The 25,973-nt window shown below is 41.2% G+C and overlaps 1 protein-coding gene across 2 annotated transcripts in view; it reads right to left on the bottom strand.

Annotated features, from left to right (window-relative positions):
- Positions 1-24,089, bottom strand: part of cyfip2 (cytoplasmic FMR1 interacting protein 2) — a 29,979-nt gene extending 5,890 nt beyond the window's left edge. For both annotated transcript variants that reach the window (XM_072439817.1, XM_072439818.1), the window contains exons 1-24: positions 24,018-24,089; positions 13,864-14,013; positions 12,789-12,878; positions 11,632-11,709; positions 11,239-11,340; positions 10,949-11,130; positions 10,770-10,866; positions 9,469-9,597; positions 9,274-9,378; positions 9,081-9,169; positions 8,218-8,455; positions 7,546-7,698; positions 7,293-7,432; positions 7,057-7,204; positions 6,826-6,979; positions 6,576-6,732; positions 6,399-6,495; positions 6,230-6,306; positions 6,049-6,157; positions 5,850-5,969; positions 4,921-5,120; positions 4,747-4,834; positions 3,223-3,366; positions 2,854-2,944 (exon numbers count right to left, since the gene is read on the bottom strand). In XM_072439817.1, coding sequence (XP_072295918.1) covers positions 2,854-2,944; positions 3,223-3,366; positions 4,747-4,834; positions 4,921-5,120; positions 5,850-5,969; positions 6,049-6,157; positions 6,230-6,306; positions 6,399-6,495; positions 6,576-6,732; positions 6,826-6,979; positions 7,057-7,204; positions 7,293-7,432; positions 7,546-7,698; positions 8,218-8,455; positions 9,081-9,169; positions 9,274-9,378; positions 9,469-9,597; positions 10,770-10,866; positions 10,949-11,130; positions 11,239-11,340; positions 11,632-11,709; positions 12,789-12,878; positions 13,864-13,980 — 2,905 coding nt within the window. In that variant the 5' untranslated portion in view covers positions 13,981-14,013; positions 24,018-24,089. The remainder of the gene's footprint in view (positions 1-2,853; positions 2,945-3,222; positions 3,367-4,746; positions 4,835-4,920; positions 5,121-5,849; positions 5,970-6,048; positions 6,158-6,229; positions 6,307-6,398; positions 6,496-6,575; positions 6,733-6,825; positions 6,980-7,056; positions 7,205-7,292; positions 7,433-7,545; positions 7,699-8,217; positions 8,456-9,080; positions 9,170-9,273; positions 9,379-9,468; positions 9,598-10,769; positions 10,867-10,948; positions 11,131-11,238; positions 11,341-11,631; positions 11,710-12,788; positions 12,879-13,863; positions 14,014-24,017) is intronic.
- Between the last annotated feature and the right edge of the window lie 1,884 nt (positions 24,090-25,973).

Here is a 25,973-nt window from a genome sequence, read left to right as displayed (position 1 = left end):
CCCAAATATGAGCTTGATCGGGCTTTCGCACTAGGAGGAGTTTGTTAAAGTGTGAAGCATAAAAATGTGGTCATTTTAGAGATTTCGCTGTTTTCCCATTTCTGACATATATTTGCGGGTCCGCCACACAGAGACCGTAGCACTTAGAATCAAAATATGGATAACTTTTGATGCCTCGCTTGTGTAGATGATTTTCCCCAAATATGAGTTTGATCAGACAATCACCCTAGGAGGAGTTCGTTAAAGTGTGAAGCGTAAAAATGTGGTGATTTGAGCAATTTCGCGATTTTCCCATAAGGATATCATGGGATGTTTCTGTCATCGTTACGGTTACGCCGTACAAAATATGACTTTGGCTCTCATACTTTTATGATCAGGATGGCAAATTAGAATTTTGTGCAAAATATAATGTCATTTGGAAAAACTCTATTGTTTATAGGCCACTCTGAAGGCCAAATAGTCAGAATTCAGGGAAAAGTTTGCGGCTCCGTCGCACAGAGACCGTAAAAGTTATCCTTAAAATTTGGATAACTTTAGATGCCCCACTTGTCTAGGGGACGTACACCGATTTTGAGGTTGGTGGGCAAAACGCACTAGGAGGAGTTTGTTAAAGTGTGAAACAGAAAAATGTGGATATTCGAGAGATTTAGCAATTTTCCCATAGGGATAACATGGGAGGTTTCCGTCATGGCTACGGCTACGCCGTAAAAATTAAGGCATAAGTTTGATTGGCCTTTTGCTCGGGACCCCAAAATAGAATTTTGGGCAAAGTTTAGAACATTTGTGTAAAACCAGTTTTTGTCCATCAATGTTCACTCAAAGGCAACACTGTAGGGGGCGCTATCGCGCCCATTTCAATTTTGTCATGCTAAACTGGTCCAAACTTGAAAGTTTAACAACTGATTCAAATTTGGTCCTAATCGGACTCGTTTTGATCAAATGGGAGCAGGTTTAGATCTGCAATATTCCAAAATAAGTTGTCCAACTTTGCGGCTGCGCCGCACACAGACCGGTAAAGGTATCTCAAAAAATTGGATAACTTTAGATGCCCCACTTGTCCAGAGGACGTACGCCGATTTTGAAGTCGGTGGGCAAAACGCCCTAGGAGGAGTTCGTCAAAGTTTGACGTGAACAAAATGGCTAACACAGCGTGTTTTCATTTTCAAAGGAAGATGGCGGCCATAGGGTAAGTCTGGGGGCGTGGCCACAACATTTTTTTTTTTTTGTCCTCACGAGAGGAATGCGTGTCCCGAATTTTGTAGCTTTACGCCAAAGTTGACCTCGGGGCGTCTCCCATAGGCGCAATGTATTTTGACTTTTGTCGGTGGCGCTGTCGCGCCATTTTTTAACGAAAAAAAAAATGGCCCAGAAAAAACAAAATTTTTCGCCGATTCTGAATTTTGGGCAAAGTTTGGTGAGTTTTTGAGCATGTTCAGATGTTCAGGGGGTCAAATTAGAGCTCAAAAAGCAGAAGAACAAGAAAAATAATAAAAATAATAATATTTTTAGCAAAAACAATATAGCCGTTTCCACTATAACAACAAATTATACATCGTTTGAAAGCTCTAAGCCTTCCCGATGCCGTCATGGGGTGGAATCATCATTACGAGCGCTTACGCGCTCGTCACTCCCTATTCCGTCGGGATGCCCCGCCCACTCCCCATAGACTTCCATTGATTTGAGCAGATACAAGCATGACCCATGCCTGCGGCATGGATTTTCGCGTACGGGACGATGCCAAGAGGGTTTTTGGAGGAATGCAGCGCTTCGCGCTGCTGTTGTCAACAATGAGTGAATGGGCTACGCCCATTCTCTCATTGTTGACTATTTCTGTCATAGCAGGAGTAAGTATGCATGATCCATGCCTTCGGCATGGGCTAGTTCACTGTACTTGCCAGGGGCGACGGGGTACCAAACATGCGGGCTGCGCCCGCATGTTTGGTCAGACAGTTGCAACGCTGCCTTCGGCAGTGTTGCGGGAGCAATAGGCCCTCCGCCCTGCTGGGGCTCGGGCCTAAAAAACACATTCTACTATTTTAAGAAAGTAAAAATATACTTAAAACAAGATAAAATACTACTTATTTGCCGCACTTATCTCGTTAACTCATTATCATAGTAAAGATCTTTTTTTTCTTTGACTCAAAAATGTCTACAATATGGCATTAAACACAAGCAGGCAAAGTTTCAAGTCGGATCTGCGGAAAGGAGACCACACTATTGTGAATGCATGTTTTTCTTGGTGTGTTTTAAGCAATGAAAACAACACTTGTTGATCAGTTTAATGCGAGGGCTGCACGATATAGGACAACATTGTGATAATAAAGCTGTTAAATACTGCAATATCAAAATTACTGTGATGCCTTCATTTATTAGTCACACTAAGTCAAAACTGTGTCAAAATAAAACCTTAACAGAGACAATCCATCCATCTTCCTCCGCTCATCTGAGGCCAGGTCACCCCGGGCAACAGAGACTAAATGAGGATAATTTTGGCCTGATAATGGTCAATTTTAATGTTTTCTGTCAAACTGAACAACATAGAATACTACTCATTTGTTTTGATATTGATTCTTTGCATTAGCCAATACTACGTTATCGATACTTTACAAATAAATATTGTGCAGCTGTATTTAATGCCGTACTGTGCAACATTCCAGACAAAGCAACGACACCTTTCTAAAGACACAGAAGAAAATACATTCAAAGGGAATAAATCATGGCTCATCAGCTTTTCTCTCTGGATTCTATGGATTCTCTATGGATTTTTTGACCCCTTTTACAAATAACGTAAACATGCATAAAGAAGGTTTCTATGGCAACACAGATAAGAAGGTAAATGTGTGATCTTCTCACCTGGAGAGCCGTACTCGTGGCGAGGCAAGCGGCAGATTTTGGGCATGACTTCTATCAGGGTTTTTACATACTGCAGAATGGTCCCTTGTAACTGTCCAACAAATAACAGGTAAGCGTTGAAAAAAGATCAATACACGCAGATAAAACTGAAGATATTAAACCAAATTAAACATTGTGGAGGCTAAAATGTAACTAATATAAATACACCACAATATATCGCTAAAATACCTTTTCTGATGTATTTATGCATTTATTACAGTGTTATTGCATTGTATATTTGATGAGAATTGGACATAACAATTACTTGTATTATTATAAAAAGGTATTAAATGTGCACGCCTAAAAACATTTGTCCCCGAAGAAAAATACCAGGCTTTTGACGATTTTGAGCAGCTCCTCCATCACCACGGCGATCCCCTGGTAACCGAGGAGACGACAGATGGTCTTGAAATGAGGCGGGCCCACGAAGTTTCTGTACGAGCTGTATATGTGGGAGTAGGCAATGTTCAGAGGCTGCGAACAGAAGAGCGGGCAAACGAGTGAGCATCTGGGGCAGACGAATTATTTTAGTCACATTAGGACAGAGTTTAGTCCTTGTTTAATCACACTTAGTGCTCATTTGCCGTAGGCCTGGTTTAATCGTGTTTCTTTCATGGTCTAATTCTGGTTTAGGTCCTAGTTTAAAAGTTAAATCCTAGTTATTTTAATATTTAAACCTTGTTTTGTCCTAGTTTAGTCCCGGTATAGTCTTGGTTTAGTGCTAGTAGTTTATTTATACTTAAATTGTGGTTGAGTCCAGGAGTCCAGGAGTCCAGGAGTGTCATGTTTTTTATAGCTTGTTTATAGATTTAGTCCTGGTTTAATCCTGGGTTTGTCCTGGTTTATTATAGTTTAGTCCTGGTCTGGCCTCATTTTCCTGGTTTAATCCTAGTTTAGTCCTGATTTATTTAGAGTTTTAACACTTTTTACAGCTTGTTTATAGGTTTAGTCCTGGTTTAATCCTGGGTTTGTCCTGGTTTATTATAGTTTAGTCCTGGTCCGGCCTCATTTTCCTGGTTTAATCCTAGTTTAGTCCTGATTTATTTAGAGTTTTAACACTTTTTACAGCTTGTTTATAGGTTTAGTCCTGGTTTAATCCTGGTTTTGTCCTGGTTTATTGTAGTTTAGTCCTGGTCTGGCCTCATTTTCCTGGTTTAATCCTAGTTAAGTCCTGATTTATTTCAGAGTTTTAACACTTTTTATAACTTGTTTATAGGTTTAGTCCTGGTTTAATACCAAGTTTGCCCTGGTTTATTATAGTTTAGTCCTGGTCTGGCCCAGTTTTCCTGGTTTAATCCTAGTTTAGTCCTGATTTATTTCAGAGTTTTAACACTTTTTATAACTTGTTTATAGGTTTAGTCCTGGTTTAATACCAAGTTTGCCCTGGTTTATTATAGTTTAGTCCTGGTCTGGCCCAGTTTTCCTGGTTTAATCCTAGTTTAGTCCTGATTTATTTCAGAGTTTTAACACTTTTTATAGCTTGTTTATAGGTTTAGTCCTGGTTTAATACCGAGTTTGCCCTGGTTTATTATAGTTTAGTCCTGGTCTGGCCCAGTTTTCCTGGTTTAATCCTAGTTTATTCCTGATGTATTTAATAGTTTTAACACTTTTTATAGTTTGTTTATAGGTTCAGTCCTGGTTTAATTCTGGATTAGTCCTGATTTATTATAGTTTAGTCCTGGTCTGGCCCAGTTTTCCTGGTTTAATCCTCATTTAGTCACGATTTATTTATTTTTCATAGCTTGTTTAGGTTTAGACTTGACATGTGGTGGTTAAAACCGAATTAGGCCTCATTTATTAACAATTGTACCATATATTCTCTCAGAAACATTGCAATACACAGCGCGCTCTCACCTTTGAACCGTAAAGGTAATAAGGCTGCACGTTGGCTGGCTTGTCTCTTTGAGGCTCCTGTGTGAAGGGAATGGCTGTGCGCACGAAACTGGAAATCGAAAAAGGGACAAACGGTAAAAACAAAAGCGTGTGTGCCGACGGGAAAGCTGTGGCAACGAAGGCCAAAGATCTGACCGGTTGGTGGACCCGTTGTAGCAGTAGTTCGGGAGGAAATCGAAGTTGAGCTCCCAGAAGACGTGCAGCGTGATCCGTCCGTAGGGAGCGGACACGTTGTGGTTGGCTTCGCGGAACATGGCGTCAAAGCTGTCCAAAGTCAAGTGTTTGCAGAGCAGCCGGTGAGTCAGGCGGTTGATCTCCAGCAACCACTCCAACTCCTTGACAAGCAAAAGCAACATACAGGACCATGTTACTACACGAAGGGTGGGGAGAGTGGGCAAAGGTAAGAGGAGAATTGAAAAGTATTGACCCTAATAAGTGCCGTACTCAAGTGAGAGAGTAAAAAGGCATTTGGAGAAACGTCTACATTTACGGTACTTGAGTTTAGGTCAAGGGTGGGCAATTATTTTTCCTCCGAGGGCCATATTCGAATCCAGGCAAGTGGCGGAGGGCCGGCCCGCGGTCATTGGTGTGACAAGTTCTTATAGTTCTAATACATTTTCTGTCAAATATAGGCTATTGAATCTATTATTTCTTTCATTTCATGTCATCTTTATTAAGGATACAAGTGCAGAGACATGTTACACAGCTAAGACGGTTAAAAAATAGAAACTAAACTCTTGCCAAGGGCCGGATTAAAACATGCCGAGGGCCGCATCTTGCCCCTGGGGCCACAAATGCCCAATTCTGGTTTAGGGTAACAGTTTGGACATGAAATCTTCTCAAAATCTGTTTATGAGTTTATGTAAATTGGACAGACAAACAATCAAATGAAAAGAACAGACACAACAAATACAAACATGTTTTTAAACCAATATATGAGAAAGACAGATGCTCAAATAATTTAACTTGATTGTCAACATGCAGCTTTGGTCGTTGTTACTGAAGCAAACGTGACACTCTCTGAAGAAATGAGTTGTTATAAAACGTTAAAAAGAGGATTTTACCACGATTGAGGTGAGGTCTTCACTCTCAAAGCGGCTAATGGCGTGGTCCAAAGACTTGTACATTGCGGCAGAGATTCTCTGTGTGATCAGTCGGTTCAAGTCGATCGACCGACCCAGCAACTGCAAGATATCGCGCACAGACACAGAGTTAGTATTTCCTACAACAAATAAAGATTCTGGACTACGGAACGGGCTTTACCTGTACATGTCTCTGTTTGAGCAGTGTTTCGTAGCGGTTCGAAGGCGGATAAGGAATGATTACACCATAGTTTTTGCACTCGGCTCTGAAGCGCTTGTCTAAGAGCACACTGCGGAACACAAAGAGAGCTTTATCCCCAGAGTCGGATACAAGATGACACATTTAGGGGATCTGCTCCTACCTTCCAGCCATTGCTTTGTAGTAAGCAAATATCTGATCTGCTAACTTGTAGACAAACTGATCAAAGCAGAGGTTGACCTAGAAGCAAAAAAGGGACATTTTAAGCTTTCAGCAGATCAAATGTGCTATTCATTATTGAGGTTGTTGACTAGACGTGATTAGAATCTTACCTCAGCCTCAATCTCATCGTAAAGGAACTGTTTCTTGAATTTTGTGAGCGCGTAGTAGCCACTGTCATTGTACAAGTCTAGAGGGTAAAGTACATATCTAGAGAGAGGAGAATCGGGTTACATTATTCAAAACTTGGAATACGACGTCAGAAAAACGCATCGAATTCAGGGCCTTACTCCATCATAGAGGGCTCTTTCGTCTCCAGGATGTGGTCCGTGAGTATCCAGGGCATGGACATCTCGATGGGGAACTGGATTCTGCGGCCCATGGTCAGCTCCAGGAAGAACTCTCTGAACCAGAGCTGGGACAGGTCACAGCAGTGCTGCAGGGCCTCTGTGCAGGGGGCGAAGACACAGGAGCAGAGCACTTTAACATGTGTCCACAGCCTGGAGAGAGCGTGGCATCTGTATTATGGCGTCACTTTACCGCTGAAGTTGAGCAGGTGCGTGTAGAAGAAGGAGTGTTTGTGAAAGTCCTCGATGGCCACCACGATGGGCCCGTCCAAACTGCTGCGGAGCGTCTTCTTAGAGCCACTCTTATCCGCTATCAAAGACTCCAGCATAGTGCGCACCATGTACAGCTAAAGTGGAAGTGAAAGCCAATTACATCAAATACAAATAAGCTACTGTCGTTGTCTTGTGTTTTTGTACTGCATACCTGTGTGCTGGAGGGCCCCACAGCTCTGCGAGGGACTTTGATGTCAAATCCACCTTTGGGATCCTTCTCTCCTCTGAGACAGGGGTCGTTGGGAGGCTCCCTCGCTCCGTCCCAGTCGCACACGGTCTTCCGAATAGCCTGGAGAACACTGTACAAAAACAAACAAACAAAACGGCGTAGGCACTACGTATTCGTCACTTAAACACAATGTGCACGATGCCGCTTTAATGACGAACCTGATCAGGACGTTTTTCTTCTTGCGCACGGCCTGCCTCAGCGGCTCTCGAAGGGTCACTTGGGCAAAGTCCTGGAGAGCAGCATAAATGGTGTTCCTGATGGCCTGGTTGAACACAGACTCCATCCGACCCATGAGAACCTGCGGAGGCACAAACACACACATTATTATTAAAATCGTACTCATATAAGAGGTCAGTGCACAGCAAAACAACTCATTGACCATATCTGAAATAAAGCAGATGGATGTTTTACCTGCAAACCCTTTATCATGGCAATGACCTCCACCAAGGCAAACTTCTCCTCACTGGTGTAGTTGTAACGCGTGGCTCGTTCGTACTCCTCCGCCGTGCCAGGGCAGTCCTTATTGCAGAATTTATCGGTGGGATGGACCAGTTTCCACGAGTACTGACGACGAAGAAGAAGAAGGAAAGACAACAAACTTTAGTTCAAAACGATACATATTTTATTTATTCAGGGTTTTCACAAAGAATTATACTATTATAGGTTCAAAATGCCATGTTTTGTTTTTCTGTATCCAATGGTAATAATATTGAGTAAAATGTATTTGAATTGTTCTGGAAAGTATATTCAGAATCAGAAAAAGTCAGTGAAACAAATTAACAAAGTAAGAATGAGCTTTGGCGACATATTGAACAGCAATAACAGCAAGCAAAATATAAACAAGGAGCAAATAAAGGGCAAAAAAAATGAAATAAACTTTGACTAACTGTTCAAACCTAGCAGTGAAAATAGATGACGTATTGTCATTTGAGTTATTTAAAGGGAAATTCTCATTACAGTTAGCGTTAGCATGAATAACTCACTCAGGTCTTTGCTGAAGTAGTTCTACATCTTTATACCATGAACGCCGGTCGTTTTCTTTTAAGAGAATAGTTATAATTTCCCTCGTTTGTCTCCACTCACCACTTCCATGACGTGTGTGCTCCACTTGGACAGCAGCTGCAGTCCCCTGAGAGCCAGGTCAAACAGCTCCCTGTACTCCTCGTCAGACTTCTGGGAGTCGAGTCCGGAGCCCGTCACGACTTCGCTGTTGCTGTAACGCGCCAGCTCCGAGATGAAGCGAATGTGGTCCTCCCTGATCTGCACCATCTGCTCGCACAGGTTGTACTGCGGCGAGATGCTGCTCTGGGTGCACGTCCACCTGAGCGCAGCGGAGGAGACGGTAAAGGGTTCAGGAGTGGGCCGTGACTACAACAGTTCTGCACATAGTTGGTATTAGGAAAAGCTTTGAAAATAAGTTAAAAATAGATTTAATTATGTTTTTTTAAAGGTGAACCGGACAATAATCTACAGGTTCTGATCCTGATTATGAATGTAAAAGAGTTTTAGAAGAGCTTTATGATAATTTACTCCATATAAATGTATGTTTTTACAAAGAATAACAGGAATACTACTACTTACATGAACATTTATGCAAGTTTACTCTGCTTTTACTGGGATTTAAGTGATAAAAAAGACAGATTTACAGTATTTTATTCTTACAGCAGTACTGATATTTAATTTAAGCATATTATTTGAGTAATTCCCTTATTTTTGATGAGTTTATTTCTTTCGCTGGTTAGTTACAAGTCTGTCACGAATATAATTTATGATGAATAATAAATGCAAATGGAAAAAGGCATTCCGAAACATTGATGAACCTCTTCATCCGCTCCCCCTTCCAAAGCATTCAAACATTAGTGCATAAACAGGAAAAAGAAATGTCTTACCTCCTAAACTACTGCATCTTTCTAAAAGGCTTGTTACTCTTCAAGTAATTTTCTTACTTGGACTTGTTCTCTTCATAGTGAGCGCTCGTCTCGATGTAGCGGGACAGTTCTATCTGCATATCTCCAAATAACGGCACCACTTGAAGCTGCAGCAGACGCAGGGGAAAAACGGCGCTCATCACTCTCTCAGGTCACAAACACAAACAAGCTCGTCGGATAAAAGACATGCAAAAACAAGACGGCGGCGTACTTTGAAAAACTTGTCAATCTTGCTCAGGTTGATCCTCTTCTTGGCGTCGAGTTTGTAGATGTTGCTTACATTACCGTCCATCAAATAGAGACCGAAGCCCATTACCTGCCGCGCAACACGGAGGGAAGTGCTTTATAATGAGAAGACACGCGGGCAGACAATAATTAGTGACCGTTATGTGGAGATGTCTCGCACCTTCAGCAGCATGTGTTTCTCGCTGGGGGTCAGGTACATCTTGTTCTCGTAATAGTCGACGCAGATGTTGACGATGTCTGCCAGGAGCTCCTCGTAGCCGGGGATCACCTCCAACTGTTGGTGCAGGCACTGTGCAGACGTGGAAAACATGACACCTTATGATTTTGTATTTTATTTAAAGGACATAGCATTTACATTGGACAAACCAGATGCAATGTTTTAAGTGTTATAGCAGAATATGCTAATTTTCAACATCTGTCCATAGGGCCAATTTAAGTTGCCAATTCTACCTAACACATGCATGTCTTTGGATGGTGGGAGGAGCCGGAGAACCCGGAGAGAACCCACGGCAACACGGGGAGGACATGCAGACCGGGTCCGGGAATTGAACCCATGATCTCCTTCTTGGGAGGCAAGAGCGGGTTTTTTTTTAGGTTTTTAGAGCTGGGCGGTATGGCAAAAAATGTACAGCAATCTTTTCCACATTTTTTTTTTTTTTTTTTTTTTGATTAATATAAAATAAATTAAGCTTTTAACGTGGCCTTTAATAATATGATTTATGAGCAGAGACGAGGCAGACTTGGCCCACAATAAAAAAAAATAAAAAAAGCTAATCATTGCAATTAATGAGCAATTTTTGATTTGATTCATTGCAAAGCCTTAATTGATTTAAATTGGTACAGATCAGACATCTAACATGACCAAATGTCATCTGTAATTAGGACATAATGTGCTCCGATGTTATTTGAGGTCTTGTGTTACTCATGGGTTTTTGAATGTTTTTGATTCTATTTTTGTTGCTCCATCTGTGTTTCATGTGCTTAAATTAAAACAAAAAATGAATAAAAATGCCAGCAAAAAATGTAAACCACAAACATCTTTGCGTTTGTTGCTGTGGCCATCGATAACACAACCAAGTCCATTGTGAAATAAACTGATAAAACATGCTTATTACCTGTGTATATTCCATACTGATCGTGACCTAATCCTCCAAGTATACCATCCAGCCCAATAACTGCACCATAGATTAGTTCAGTGGTAAAACTAGCCATAGTTTTCAGCGTGATAACAATGCGAGACTATTGCTGCTGCATTTAACTACTAAAATCTAAATATTGGAGTTGGAATTGGCAAAAGTCCTTCAAAAGTCCTTCAAAAACAGGAAAAATCAATGACAGACTCGAAACATAATTTTGTCCAAAGTCCTCAAAAAGTCCCTTAAAACAGGATGAAGTCAACAATAAAATAAGTAAGTAAGTAAGTAAATAAGTCATGACTGAAAATAGGTTATCCTGACAAACCTGAGTGATCCTGTTGTGGTTGGCTAAAAACATGGACAGATTCTGGGACTCCTGAATGGACTGAGGGTCGGCCATCTTTCGTAGGAACTGAGCGGCCCTGAAGAAAACACGGTCAAGAGAAAATACAAGTTAATATCAATAAATACTCTGATAAAACAGTGATTTACAGTGACCAGTACCTCTTATAGGCAGAGTGGTCATTCTTGACACTGCATTTCATGTTCTTTAATTCGTCCAGCACGGCAAACATGTTGATGAATTTCCCTAGTGTGAGCAAATAGGCTTCCGACACAAAGTCCTTCCTCCTCTCAGCGTGGCACAGGCGTTTTACTTCACTACAGAATCGCTCGATGGCTTTCCGCTGGGAGGACAAAGCATTCAGCACTCAATACGCACATCAAAAATACTTCCTAAACAAAGGCATTGGTAACAATCGATATGAAAATGAAATGTTTCAGAACTGTCTTACTTGGAAGTACATGAACTTCATAAGTTTGGTCACTTCAGGCTCTAGCACTTCTACAGTTTTCTCGTAGATCTCCACTCTGTTGGGTTGTTCGTTGCATTTCACCTTTGGAACACAGGAGGGCGCCATTTCAACACTTTGTTACGCAATGATATATTATTTACAGGCCTTTGGGGAAAAGATCAGACTATAAATGTACATAAATATAGAAATACAACTTAGCTCTTTGATTTGCCCTCCTCTGGGCCATACGCTTATGTTTGTTAGATTGCACTTTGAGGTGATACGAAATGGGAACTGTTGTGGCTAGACGTTCAAACATATTTCACACGACTAGGTGACTAGCAGGTGACAGTGAGAAACACATAAATAAGTGTGAACAGATAAAAGTTGTACCTGTGGAATGGCTCTGGAGCAGCTCCTCCAGGTGTAAAGCATCACAGCGTACTCGTGCCCCTCCTCCAGCATCTCATTCTGAAAAACACACAAGATTTCATTTGAATTCATCTTAAATCATTCAATCAGAGACAAACTAATTGAACGCGCTCACGTCTCGCCGTTCATGCACGTCATAAAAAGGTTTCTGATTTGATTTGTACACACTTTTGTCATCTGTTGCTTGGGCTTTAAGCTGTGGAAGATATTTGGAAGATAATGCTGTCGTGTAATGTCAGTGTCAGGGACGTCTTCTATACATTTCTCTGACTTAAGATAAGATAAGATAATCCTTTATTGTCCACACATGGGGAAATTTCATGGTTGCAACGCAGATAGACACAGAGGAAAAGGACAGATAACTTATAGGAAGTTTAAAAAATACTATAAATACTACAATATATACTATAAACAAAACTCTTATAAACAAAAACTCCTATAGACAAAACCTATCATTTCCTAATAAGGAATGGAGGGGGGAAATAAATAATAATAATAATAAAAAAAATAAAAAAAGTAAAAAGATAATACTAATAATAATAATGGCAAAATAAACACTCTATTTTCATCAGTTATATGCACATGAATTTGACACTGTTGCATGTGAGTACGACTATAAACATGTACGAACCAAAGTCACTGCATAAAACATTTACGGAACATGCAAAAAAGAAATATAAAACATGATTTTCACACATTCATAATATGGCATTGTTCACAGGAGGCACAGCTCTCACGACTCGGTGGCTGAGCGAGGGGCGTCTTCAAATAGACTGGGCCTCCGTGGGACTTCCTTTTTAACGCGGGTTAAATAAAGCTCCACTTCCCCTCTTTACCAGTCCAATCACACTCTCCATTCATCCAGCATCACGGGAGAGGAAAGCTTTAGACGAGCGCCCGATTCAACACTTACTGAATGCGTCTGTCCTGCCCTGACAAAAGCCCCCGACGACAAGCAATGCCAATTAAACAATAGCCCTTTTTTTAATGCGAGCGCCAGATTCCCACAGTGCAATTTGTGTTCGTTAAAAGAGGTGAAGGGGGAAAATACACACGAGCCGATTCACATGAGGAAAAAACGCGTGGAAACAAATCAGCGCACTGGTGTCGAGTCTCACCATGCTGGAGTGGACCGTGGCCTGCTCAATGTAACGAGCGATCCCCGTCACAAACGCATTCCTGTCTTCAAAGTTGGTGTCGAAATTGGCCTGGAGAAACACAGGGAGAAGGAGGAGAACGTGTGAGAAGGAGAAGGCCACACACACATCTGTACAGTAAGGAATCCACTGCAACATGATTGGTTTTACATTTGAGAATAAAAAGAGGACAGCTTATGGTTTTCTAAAGGTGCTTTATGTAACTTTTTGGGTGAAGCGTATGGCATTAAACCTGCCTTTTTAAACATTCATTTCATACAGATGTTTTAATGCTTTTTTTTTTACTGCGAGTGGGGTTCAGACCTGTAACTTGGCCTTGTGGTGCCGCCTGCGTGTCTCCATGGAGATAGAAACATGTGATGCCATACTGTAGAACCTTCTAGATGGTCATATAATACATTCAATACTTTTAAAAATGAAGGGATGCATTATTTAAAGTAAATTTTGATGAATTAACTTACTATTATTTATTTATCTATTATTATTTGTATTTTGATTGATTCATACACTTTTAATGAATATTGTATTGTCCTGCATTTAAGGCTTGAGTGTTTAGTACACCCTATCTCAGCCCACTGCTCTGTACTTACTTACAATCATAAAAATATATGAAAATGATAATAATAATTCCGGTCATACACAAACAGGGTTCAAAAATGTTACCTGGACAATTTTTTTAAACAATAAAAAACAATTGAAAGTCTACTAGTCCTTACGGTGGGTGAAATGTCACTGTATAAAAGGCAGGGCTCAATAGACTCGTTTCAATAATTAGATGAATACTGTATTACTGTTTACAATGAATCAAATGTAAAACAAATAGTATAGTTTCACCCCCAACATATATATAACAAAAAATATATTAAAAAATGATAGATATACTGGATATGCGACTGTAATTAGAGAGTAGAACTGGAAATATAATAGACAGTTTATACAGGAGTGTGTGTGTGTGTGTGTGTGTGTGTGTGTGTGTGCGTGTGCATGTGCGTGTGTGTGTGTGCGTGTGCATGTGCGTGTGTTTATGGGGTGTTACCTGGTACATGATGGAGGAGGGCGGAGGCTCGATGCATGGCTGCTGGTCGGGGAGGGGCAGCTCCTCCAGCAGGTCCACGTTGGACAGCGCATCCTCCAGCGTCACGTGGGTCGTCATGGCAACAGGGCGTCAGTCACACAGCAGCCCGGTCTGAGAGAGAGAGAGAGAGAGAGAGAGAGAAGGAATGTAAGATTTCTCCTCAACATGAATAAGGAACGAGGGGCTAAAAAGGGGGCAGTGTGATGAATTGGTTGGATGTTTACTACAATCACTAACGCACAGCTGAATATATAGTGTCAAATAAGGTTCCTCAACCAAGAATAGTGCCAGCTTTATGAGTCTGGAGGGTCGGAAGTGATGGGTTTCCTTCTGTATCTATGAAAAGACCGAGGTAGTAAGTGAAACCATTGTTTTTGGTTCTGTTTTTTTATTGCTGCTGCTAATCATTTCCCTAATTTTTACCAGAACCTTTTTTTCTAATTTGACCAAACCTTAACCATGTTCCTAACCTTAACCATAGTCCTGTTTCGATATTCACCAAACCCTGGACCTTCACATAGCTTAAATTACAATTCTGTTCCTAAAATGTCATCACAGTGGCCATTCCACCTCGAGAATACCGACAAAACAAACAAATAATAACTTCCAGTGACAGCAGATCGTTCCTTCTGACGCGACATTTACCCTTGTCAAACTTTACCACAAAACTGTTTTTCTAAATTATCTTCAATTATACGTCAACTTTGTTTCAGTCTGATCAATTACATGTATTTATTTTCCATATTCTAGAACCTACTATTCTGACAAAGACCTATCGCATACTCTTAAACAATAATAATCTTCGTTAAACAAGATTTTAAGAAACTACTGTAGCGGAACAGACTTGCAAACATAGCAGACTAAAAATAATGTACTGATGATAGCAAAAATAGTTAGATAAATAGCTAAACAACAATTCCAGTAAGTTCAATGTGTGTCACTCATCACATTCCAAAAAAAAAGAAAGAAAGAAGAATGAATTCAAAGTATTTTAATCTACTACTATTTCTACACAACTAACACTCAAACTGACAGGACAAAAGGAACCTTGTATAGGCGCTTTTAATGCCATACTGTGGAAAATACCTGGCACAGGAACAATATCCATGGAGACGATCTCGTTCATAAAGTACTTTCCATAAGCGGGACAGATTCTGAGGCGTTGCACATAGTTTTTAACGAAACCAATCAAGTTCTAAACTACACTTTAAGAATATTTTACGTCATCAAAGTTATAAGTTATCGCACAAATAATTTTGTGTCAATTATATATATGACACAAGTTTAATGATGTGACAGGCACTACGACTACAATCTCAACTAGACAGTGGTGGAACGGTGAATGTTTCAAATACAATCAGTCTGTCTCCCTTTTAAATAGGTTTACTGTGAGAAACTCAGTGGTTTCAGTTTTTCTTTTTTGTTTGTTTGGTGGCGTTTAATTCTTCAAATACCGAGATCGACAAACCGCACCGCTTCAGGCACGGACGAATATTTGAATAATTATGTCAAAATATGCTTTTAGGGAAGAGGAGCGAGAATATCATTTTAAATCAGTAAGATTTCCTGTGAGCATCTTATCCATTTTGGCATCGCTTTAGGGAAATGTCCATTTTCTTACTATTCATACTCAAAGCAGCCAAGGTAATTAAGCCTAATGTCTAACCTAATCAGTGTCTCAGCCTCAAAGACCTAACAGCAGGGAATGAGAGGACTAAAGTTTGTTTAAGGGGAACAGACAGGTTTAAAGTTGATGACCTACAAAATATAGAACTGAAATATGCAGCGGACAAACAAGCTCCTCCGGTTATGCCAGTGATGCCCAGAAAGCAGCGAGCGTTAACAGTAAGCAGCGAGTCCCAAGGGAGGAAATGACGACGCTCAGAACGTGCCACTATTATATTTGTATGAACAACAGCCAGTTCCAGTTCAAGGACTGGGACGTGCCTTTGACATGATGAAGCCTAAAGAATAAAGCCTAAAGAATAAAGTCTAAAGAATAAAGCCTAAAGAATAAAGCCTAAAGAATAAAGCCTAAAGAATAAATCTAAAGAATAAAGCCTAAAGAATAAAGCCTAAAGAATAAAGCCTAAAGAATAAAGTCTAAAGAATAAAGCCTAAAGAATAAAGCCTAAAGAATAAATCTAAAGAATAAAGCCTAAAGAATAAAGCCTAAAGAATAAAGTCTAAAGAATAAAGCCTAAAGAATAAAGCCTAAAGAATAAAGCCTAAAGAATAAAGTCTAAAGAATAAAGCCTAAAGAATAAAGCCTAAAGAATAAAGCCTAAAGAATAAAGTCTAAAGAATAAAGCCTAAAGAATAAAGCCTAAAGAATAAAGCCTAAAGAATAAAGTCTAAAGAATAAAGCCTAAAGAATAAAGCCTAAAGAATAAAGTCTAAAGAATAAAGAATAAAGCCTAAAGAATAAAGCCTAAAGAAAAAAGCCTAAAGAAAAAAGTCTAAAGAATAAAGTCTAAAGGCCGCCATCTTCCTTTGAAAATTAAAATACACTGAGTCGGAAATTCTATTCACATAGAACTTTAACAAACTCCTCGCAAAACGCCAGTGCACGTCCTCTAGACATGCGGGGCATCTAAAGTTATCGACATTTTCGGGATTAGGACCAAAGTTGCAACAGTTGTTAAAAGTACTATGTTTATTTCTGATGTTAAACAAAAATATTACTGTGACCACGCCCCCAGACTAACCCTATGGCCGCCATCTTCCTTTGATCATGAAAAGACGCTGAGTCAGCAATTTGGTTCACGTCAAACTTTAACGAACTCCTCCTAGGACGTTACGCCCACTGGCCTCAAATTGGTGTACGTCCTCTGGACAAGTGGGACAAGTGGGACAAGTGGGGCGGTCGCGCAGGTCGGCTTTAATTATTCTTATTTTCTTGGCCATTGTTTTATGTGTTTTTTTCTCTTCTATCTGTTGCAAGTATGTCCAAAGTGGCTCAAATAAAGATAATTATCAAAAGAAAGAAAGAAAGCAACACATGTATTTATGAAAGAAAGAAAGAAAAACACGTGCATTTATGAAAGAAAGAAAAAAAGAAAGAAAAACACGTGCATTTATGAAAGAAAGAAAACAACACATGCATTTAGGAAAGAAAGAAAGAAAGCAACACGTACTTATGAAAAGAAAGAAAGAAACACATGTATTTATGAAACAAACAAACAAACAAACAAACAAACAAACGTATTTTACTGAAATAAATCAGTGATTATTGTGATCTGGGCGTAACAGTAAAGTTTGGGGTGAAAAATCTACTATTTATGCCGTCAAATCAGGTTTTACTGCACAGTACAAATATAACATGAGCAGAAGCATTTGAAAGAAGATTTATATGAACTGCAAAATCCCTATACGTACTGCACCTTTCAAAACATGGTCGTTGTGGTCTGAACTACAGGGTTCAAATGAGTTTCACACAGACAGACATTCTATTACCAGAGGCTTGCACCATCAGTATCATCTTTACAATCACTTTTATCGAACGGCATTCCTTTAACTATTTCACATATCATTTTGTCAATTTAGTACTGTTTTTCTCTGTTCTCTGTCTGAGTGCAATGTCTCTCCTGTTTGTCTTCTTTTTTTAAATATTGTTCTCACGTTTTAAAAATGTTGCATGAATAAAGATGTATTATGAGGATGATTTTGATGATGATGATGATGATTATGAGTTGCAGCCCTTTTCAATTGGACAATTTAGATTTGACTGCGAGAATGTCAAGCCCTTGTAGTACACAATATATGAAACGTCCGACGCTACAAATTATATACGAGCTGAAAACAAGGTTGCAATCAGGCAGACTGGATAGAAGTATGATTCAAACGCATGAACGATAGAGACGAAATGCATGAATAAACATTAAGCATTACGATTGTGGCACATCAATACGGCCATGACGGTCATTTAAAGCATTGATGACATGATTACGATCAACACGTACTGTACATACTCTCAATACGTATATGTTGTGAGACCGATTTACTACAACAAAGCCGATCACGTGCGATCAAAAACATGAACATGAACGTGATAACATTAATCAAACCGATCATCATTTGCATTTCTGATGCTGACACAAGTTATGAACAGGAGGGTGGAGCTTCCTGTCTGTTCACAGCTACAGGACAGAAATGATGACAATGAACCACAAGCCTCAGAAAACATCAAGCTCCACAATTGACTTTGCTCATTGCAACTTGTGTCTGGTCGGAAACACTGTAAATAATAGTTATGCACTGTGAAAAATGTGACAGCAGCATCCAGCGCTCTAGAAACTATTCGCGTAATCGCTCTGGTTTTTAAAAAATGTGATCTTACAGATGTTTTTCATGCAGACACTGAAGCCTCGTCTGTTCTCGGGACGCGCAGACACGCACTGGGGGTTGAGTAAACTTTCCCAGCCTGCACGAGACTTGTTTCAACAGTCGGTGCCGTGTCTGAGGCCGAGCATTTTTCGCGAGGCAAAGAACTCCTTTATTCGCTTCTGGACCGCGTTAAACAAGCGGAACAAGTGAGTGAGATGGCACAGGACAGCGAGGCCCTTTGTCAAACGCTTGGACGCAGCATTCACAAAAATACACACGAAAATACACTTCTTGAATATTAAGTGGTGACTGAAATTCTGAATGATGTTGAATACAGCTTTATTATTGTTTCATTAGTTCACTCAGTGGACAACGGTCAAGGCGAACAAACAGCATCTCTTCCTGCGGGTAAAGTCATTTTGCTCATCTCATCCATCTATCCATCTATCCATCTGTTCATCTATCCATCTATCCATTTATCTATTTATCCATCTATCATCTATTTATCCATCTATCCATTTCTCCATCTATCATCTATTTATCCATCTATCTATTTATCTATTTATCTATTTATCCATCCATCTATCCATCTATCCATCTATCCATCTATCCATCCATCTATCTATTTATCTATTTATCCATCCATTTATCCATCTATTTATCTATTTATCCATCCATCTATCCATCTATCCATCTATCCATCTATCCATCTATCCATCCATCTATCTATTTATCCATCCATTTATCCATCTATTTATCCATTTATCCATTTATCTATCTATTCATCCATTTATCCATCTATTTATCCATCTATTTATCCATCTATTTATCCATCTATTTATCCATCTATTTATCCATCTATCTATCTATCCATCCATCCATCCATCTATCCATTATCTATTTATCCATTTATCCATCTATTTATCCATCTATCCATCTATCCATCCATCTATCTATTTATCTATTTATCCATCCATTTATCCATCTATTTATCCATCTATCCATCCATTTATCCATCCATTTATCCATCTATCCATTTATCTATTTATCCATTTATCCATCTATTTATCCATCCATTTATCCATCTATTTATTTATCCATTTATCCATCTTATGATTGATAAGATGGATAAATGGATAAATAAAATTATTTATCCATCTATCCATATGTAAATTTTGTGTACATAGTAAACCTATTTATTATTTTTATCCTATAGCAGATTTGAATTGTTTTTCTTTTTGACTTATACAAGTTGTTTTATCATTGTTCATTTGTTTTCACAGCACGTATGCCAAGCTCCAAATAGATCAAACCCGGACTCCGACGACTTAATGCATGTCCTCCCCTCTCTCTCATTCTTTATTTGACCCTAACCTCTCCTGTCTAATAAAACCTACAACCAACAATATAGTTTAATTAAGAAAAGAAAATGACGACATGTAGGGCTGTGCTCAATATATCGATATCGTGATATATCGTGACGGACTTCTTGGCAATACGTGTATCGATACAGAGATGTGTATCGTGATACATTTAAACAAGATGAAGTCATTAGAAACAGCAGTTACACTTCTGAACCTACAAACTGCTGCATCAAGGCCGAATCTGAGGAGCTGAACATGTGACTTCATCATGGGACTGTTGTATTCTGATATTGAGGACAGTGTGAACATGAGATTCTAATGCATTTTGTTATCCTACTTAATAAAACCATAATTTTAGTAAACCTTTAACACCGACAAACTGGACCGGAAATGACTTTGTCGGTATGGGGGGATACGATAGGGACTGGGGACTGGGGGGGATACGATAGGGACTGGGGGGGGATACGATAGGGACTGAGGGAGGATACTGGGGGGGATACGATAGGGACTGGGGGAGGATACGATAGGGACTGGGGAGGATACGATAGGGACTGGGGAGGATACGATAGGGACTGGGGGAGGATGCTGGGGGGATACGATAGGGACTGGGGGAGGATACGATAGGAACTGGGGAGGATACGATAGGGACTGAGGGAGGATACTGGGGGGGATACGATAGGGACTGGGGGAGGATACGATAGGGACTGGGGAGGATACGCTAGGGACTGGGGAGGATACGCTAGGGACTGGGGAGGATACGCTAGGGACTGGGGAGGATACGCTAGGGACTGGGGAGGATACGATAGGGACTGGGGAGGATACGATAGGGACTGGGGAGGATACGATAGGGACTGGGGAGGATACGATAGGGACTGGGGAGGATACGATAGGGACTGGGGAGGATACGATAGGGACTGGGGAGGATACGATAGGGACTGGGGGAGGATACTGGGGGGGATACGATAGGGACTGGGGGAGGATACTGGGGGGATACGATAGGGACTGGGGGAGGATACGATAGGAACTGGGGAGGATACGATAGGGACTGGGGAGGATACGATAGGGACTGGGGAGGATACGCTAGGGACTGGGGAGGATTCGCTAGGGACTGGGGAGGATACGATAGGGACTGGGGAGGATACGATAGGGACTGGGGAGGATACGATAGGGACTGGGGAGGATACGATAGGGACTGGGGAGGATACGATAGGGACTGGGGGAGGATACTGGGGGGGATACGATAGGGACTGGGGGAGGATACTGGGGGGGATACGATAGGGACTGGGGGAGGATACGATAGGGACTTAGTTACTGGTATTGTTCTGCGTATGAAAACTTCCAATGCAGATGAATTTTTGAAGACGCTGAATGATATGACAAAACACTTTCCCCCCCAATATTGATACATCTCTATTGAAATATTTATTTTCTTATTAAAAACAAATACAAATTAATTTCTATATTATTTTCCTGAACATAAAAGCAACATTTTATGAAGTCTGAACTCTGCAACAAACCTGTAAATGCCTGTAAATTGGACCTCTCAGCCTTAAAAACAGCCAAGCTTATTACTGATGATTAGCAATGACTTATTCTCTATCTTGAATAACATGTGTTTAATTGTACAGCCTTGTGTAATGTCATTTGTGGTGGAGGGAGAAGCCCAAAGTTAAACACAATATCATTCAGGTTGTGGATAAAGTGTGCGGGAAAAAAAGTGTGTTATTATGTTTACAACACACCCTTTAATATCAATGTTGAACTTTAATAGACAGAGCATGCAAAATAGGTCAAAGTAAGAGTAACTTCAACATCTCCTCGTGCAAGAAGAGACTAAAGAATGCATGCCCTGCCCATCATATCTAACGCCGCAACTCGTGAATGGGTTTCTCCCCCCGAGGCGAGGCTGAAGTACAGGCACAGTTCTCGCCGCCACAATAAGACGTGATCCGATAAGCGCAGAAGACGAGCAGTTCGCCACAACGCTACTGTTAAGCTCAGATGTGGTCACCGGTTTCACATGTCAAGCGGTGCGTCGTTTAAAGAGGGACGCCGCCTCTGGGGTTTCGCAGGCTAATTGCTGTTACCGTATTTTCCGGACTATAAGTTGCACCTTTTTTCATAGTTTTGGCCGGGGTGACTTATACTTCAGAGCGACTTATATGTGATATTATTCGTAATTTTCACACTGGCATGTCACATGTTGATTATCTTCACACTGACCACCACCACAAGAGGGCGCTCAAGGCTCTAAGCGACGCAGAAGAAGAATCAGCACTTCCTCTTCCTCCGGAGTTTGTGGAGTTGTTTAGAAGTGACACAGAGGAAGAAGAATTCAATGGATTTAGTGATTTGGGGTAAAACTGATGCTTTGGTAAACTTGTTAGCATGTTCTTTATGCTATAGTTATCTGAATAACTGTTAATATGTTACTTTAACATACCAGACACTTACGACAGCTTGTTGTCTGTTGTGTCATGTAGCTGAAGGTGTTGCGTTAGCATACGTACACCTATTCACCATGTTCTCTAATCTGTTATTATTCTAAATTGCATTTCAAGATGAAATGTCTGTTCTTGGTCTTGGATTTTATTAAATACATTTCTCCCAAAAATGCGACTTATACTCCAGTGAGACTTATACACGTTTTTTTTTTCTTCTCTATTATGCACTTTTTGGCAGGTGCGACTTATACTCCGGAAAATATGGTACGTTGACGTTCATCCCTAGAAGATGCGGTCGACTCACGTTCCACACGGTGACGTGCGGCTTTCAAAGTGTCAACAAGGCACGTGGACGTAAGGTTAGCGTCAGAACTCACGTGACGGGCAAAACCCTCGAAAACAATAACGCAAACGCAAAGGCTGTGTTAATACTTTGTTATAATGGCTATTACAATGGGGAACGTCAGAAAGGGGGACAAAATGCAATATTAATCATGTCTCTACTATAACCCAGTTCCTATTTCTGGTGCTTTATGAATAATTTCTGCAAAAATACAAGTGACCGTTCCTTTGAATAAAAGCAGAAATTGATCACAGCTGTTGCGTGGGGCGCATTACAATTGACAATAAAGGATTTAATCATTTCAATGTATCAAGTAGGGATGTCACGATTATTAAGTTAATCAATAGTCGTGATTAGTAAGGTCAAAATATAATCCTAAGAATCAAAAAAGTATAATCGTGACAATTTTAGAAGCAAAAATGAGCTGTTTTTTTTTAAATATACAGAACAAAAAACAGACCTAAATGTGAAGAACTTCATGTTATCTAGCTATTTTTGTCAAATTTAACTTAATTTTTGTCTTTCAGAGAGTTCATTTGTATAAAGTCACTCACAAACTAACATGTCAGACCACGAGAATGAAAGAAAATTAAACATTTCACTTTTATTTTGGTCTCAATAATCGTGAATAATGAATAAATCGTGCATTTTTCACATTAATCACAGTAAAACCAAAAATATATATTATGACATCCCTAGCACCAAGCGAGATGTAACGGTTGCTATGCTCAAATTGCTTTCTCTTTCAACAAAATGCAAGACTAACACAGATGCCATCCAACATCAACAACATCACGTATTCTCCCCAAACATTCTCCCATCATGTGAAACCCAAGATGATGACAACGCATCAGCGAAATGGAGCGACAGGGTCCATTATACCAATTAAATACACTGTGACATTTGACACTCCAGCTCTCAACCGCGAGTCTCATTCTCGATCAATTAAACTGCAAAAAAGCAAAAAAAAAGCGAACCATTTACAGAGACGCGTCACAGCCCGAGAAGATGTAGCGAGCGCAATCTAAATGGATGGCCACGAGCGGAAGTAGGTGAACCTGTCATGTGCATCTGTAGGCCTGAGGGGAAAAAAACACGCTCAGATTGTTAAAATGCAGGTTTGTAGAGTGGGAAAAAACGCGTGCGATCGAATGACAAAACGCGATGCAAAAAAAACAAAACAAAAAACGGGACGGTAATACTCGTCGGCGCGCGTGCGGGTCGCGGATGCCTCTTTTCTCCTCCTCACCCCACCCCATCTCAGCGTGAGCTACGATGGAAGCTAACGGGACTCCCATTCATGCATGCGCGGCGCGAGAGGGATCGGCCGAAAACACCCCGCAGAAACACGGCCGCGTTTTAATCACACACACACACACACGCGCGCATCCGTCCGGCCCGGCCCGTGCGACACACACGCGCGCGTACTCCGCATTCCCCGCTCCGGTTGCTGGGTGACGACGAGAGGGGACGATGCGTGGAGAAATGAAACCGGGTGGGGGGGGATCTCGCTCGCCATCATCGTCGCTACCCAGCTCACATCACCACCACCACCACCAGCAGCACCGATAGTAGTAGAAGCAATAGCGGCTCCATCTCCACCGCCGCGGCTCCCGAGTCCCGTTACTTTTTACGCACCTGAAAATCGCATGTCCGTCCGGGGCGCGGCAGAAAAGCGACAGCGCTGCACCCGTTTTTTTTGGAGTAGTTTGTAGTTGTTGTGTGTTTTTTTCCTCTTCGCCCCCTCTCTCTCCCTCGTCCTCACCGCCGACTGATGCTCTAGTTTGAGCCAGTGCCGAGCGAGTGCTAATCCTCCTCCACCCCACACAAAGAGCAGAAAATGGCTGCAAGTGCATGTTCTTAAAGGCGCAGTCACCCCCGCTCCGCCGGCTGTTGTTGTTGTTGTTGTTGTTGTTGTTGTTTTATGGCGGTTGGCATCCAATTGTTGCATTACCGCCAGACTTTATTCCTCAGACTTTTCGTAGTTGTTGTTGTTGTTGTTGTTGTTGTTTTATGGTGGTTGGCATCCAATTGTTGCATTACCGCCAGACTTTATTCCTCAGACTTTTCGTAGTCCTCAGACTGTCGTAGTCCGTAAAAGTTGTTGTTGTTGTTGTTTTATGGCGGTCGGCATCCGAGTGTTGCATTACCGCCAGACTTTATTCCTCAGACGTTTCGTAGTCCTCAGACTCTGTCGTAGTCCGTAAAAGTACTCCTTCCATTGCTTTGGTGTTACAAAGCCCATGAGGTCATGATATGTCTTTGTGACCGGCTTTATTCCAGGGAGACCCTTCTTCATCTTCCTCTCCTTCTTTGACGTTCTGTGCTTCCACCGTACAGCTTTATTCTTTAGGCTTCATTCTATAGTCTTTAATATGTCCACTGATGTCGCCGCTTGGTAGCCGTGCGTCTACGAGACTGGGCGAGGACAGGAGACCACCCCCACCCCCATCTCGTCACTCTGATCACTCTGACTCCCCACAAGCAGACCCCCATCACTCCGACTCCCATTTAGCGCCTTTAGCCTGTTTTCTATATCTGGCCAATCAAGCTCCTTTGTTCCAAGGAATCTCCCTGCAGCTTTAGCAATGATCCTGATCCTTTCAGTTCTGCTTTGAGTCTGAGCAGCACAGTTTACAACATCCACCATAAAGAGTACAAAATCCTCTCTATCCACAACCAGGGTATTCTCATTAATTCTGGAACCTGCACACTTGGGACCTCCACTCTTGAAACCTTCACACTTCTTGGGAGCCACGCTGGCCTCTCTCATTTCGCCCTGGCTGGGAGCAGCGCTGGCTCCTCTCTCTGTATTTACTCTAAACTCATTACTTGAAACTTTCTTGACTGCACTGCATAGGATATACCTTGAGAGACCTTTATTTTCTGCACCTCAGCAGCTCTTTTGCTAAACCTGCATCCCCCGTAGGCAGAGCTATGTTCTTCCCCACAGTTACAGCACTTCAGTTTTGCACCCACGTCACACTTCCCATACTCATGATCTCCTGCACATTTACCACATCTTTGCCTCCCTCTACAGACCGCTGCAATATGCCCAAAGCGCTGGCACTTAAAGCAACGCAGGGGCGGCGGAACATATGGCCTGACGCTATAGCACATGTACCCAATGAACACCTTACTAGGCAGGCACCTCCCTTCAAGTGTTACCATTACCGACAAGCTGTTACATCTTACCCCAAACCGGGTCACCTTCAAACGCCTAGCGTCCACCACCGTAACTCCCGTCAAATTCTCCTTAACTTCATCCACAGACGTCGCCGTAGGGACACCTACGATAACTCCTCTGACCGTGTTTCTTTCAGCATTAGACACAAGAATGTCCTTTCCACCCAGACGTTTAGTTCCAATCGCCTTCCGTTGCTGAGCCGCGTCCTTGCACACGACCAGCAGCGAGCCATCTCTAAGGACACTCGCACTCTTGATCACTCCCACAGCTACAGTTAGGCTCTTTGACAATGCCACTGAATTCCACTCCTTAAAGGATGCACTATCCTGTGCAAGCTTTATGATCACCTTACAGTCTCTGCTCTCACCCCGGACATCAATAGCTTCAGCCTCATCCTGCTGCTCATT

The sequence above is a fragment of the Eucyclogobius newberryi genome, unplaced genomic scaffold (assembly GCF_026437365.1).
Source record: "Eucyclogobius newberryi isolate DKJ021-1_F unplaced genomic scaffold, fEucNew1.0.hap1 SCAF_11, whole genome shotgun sequence".
In the NCBI taxonomy this organism is placed as follows: Eukaryota; Metazoa; Chordata; class Actinopteri; order Gobiiformes; family Gobiidae; genus Eucyclogobius; species Eucyclogobius newberryi.
This window is presented reverse-complemented; position numbering and strand designations above follow the sequence as displayed.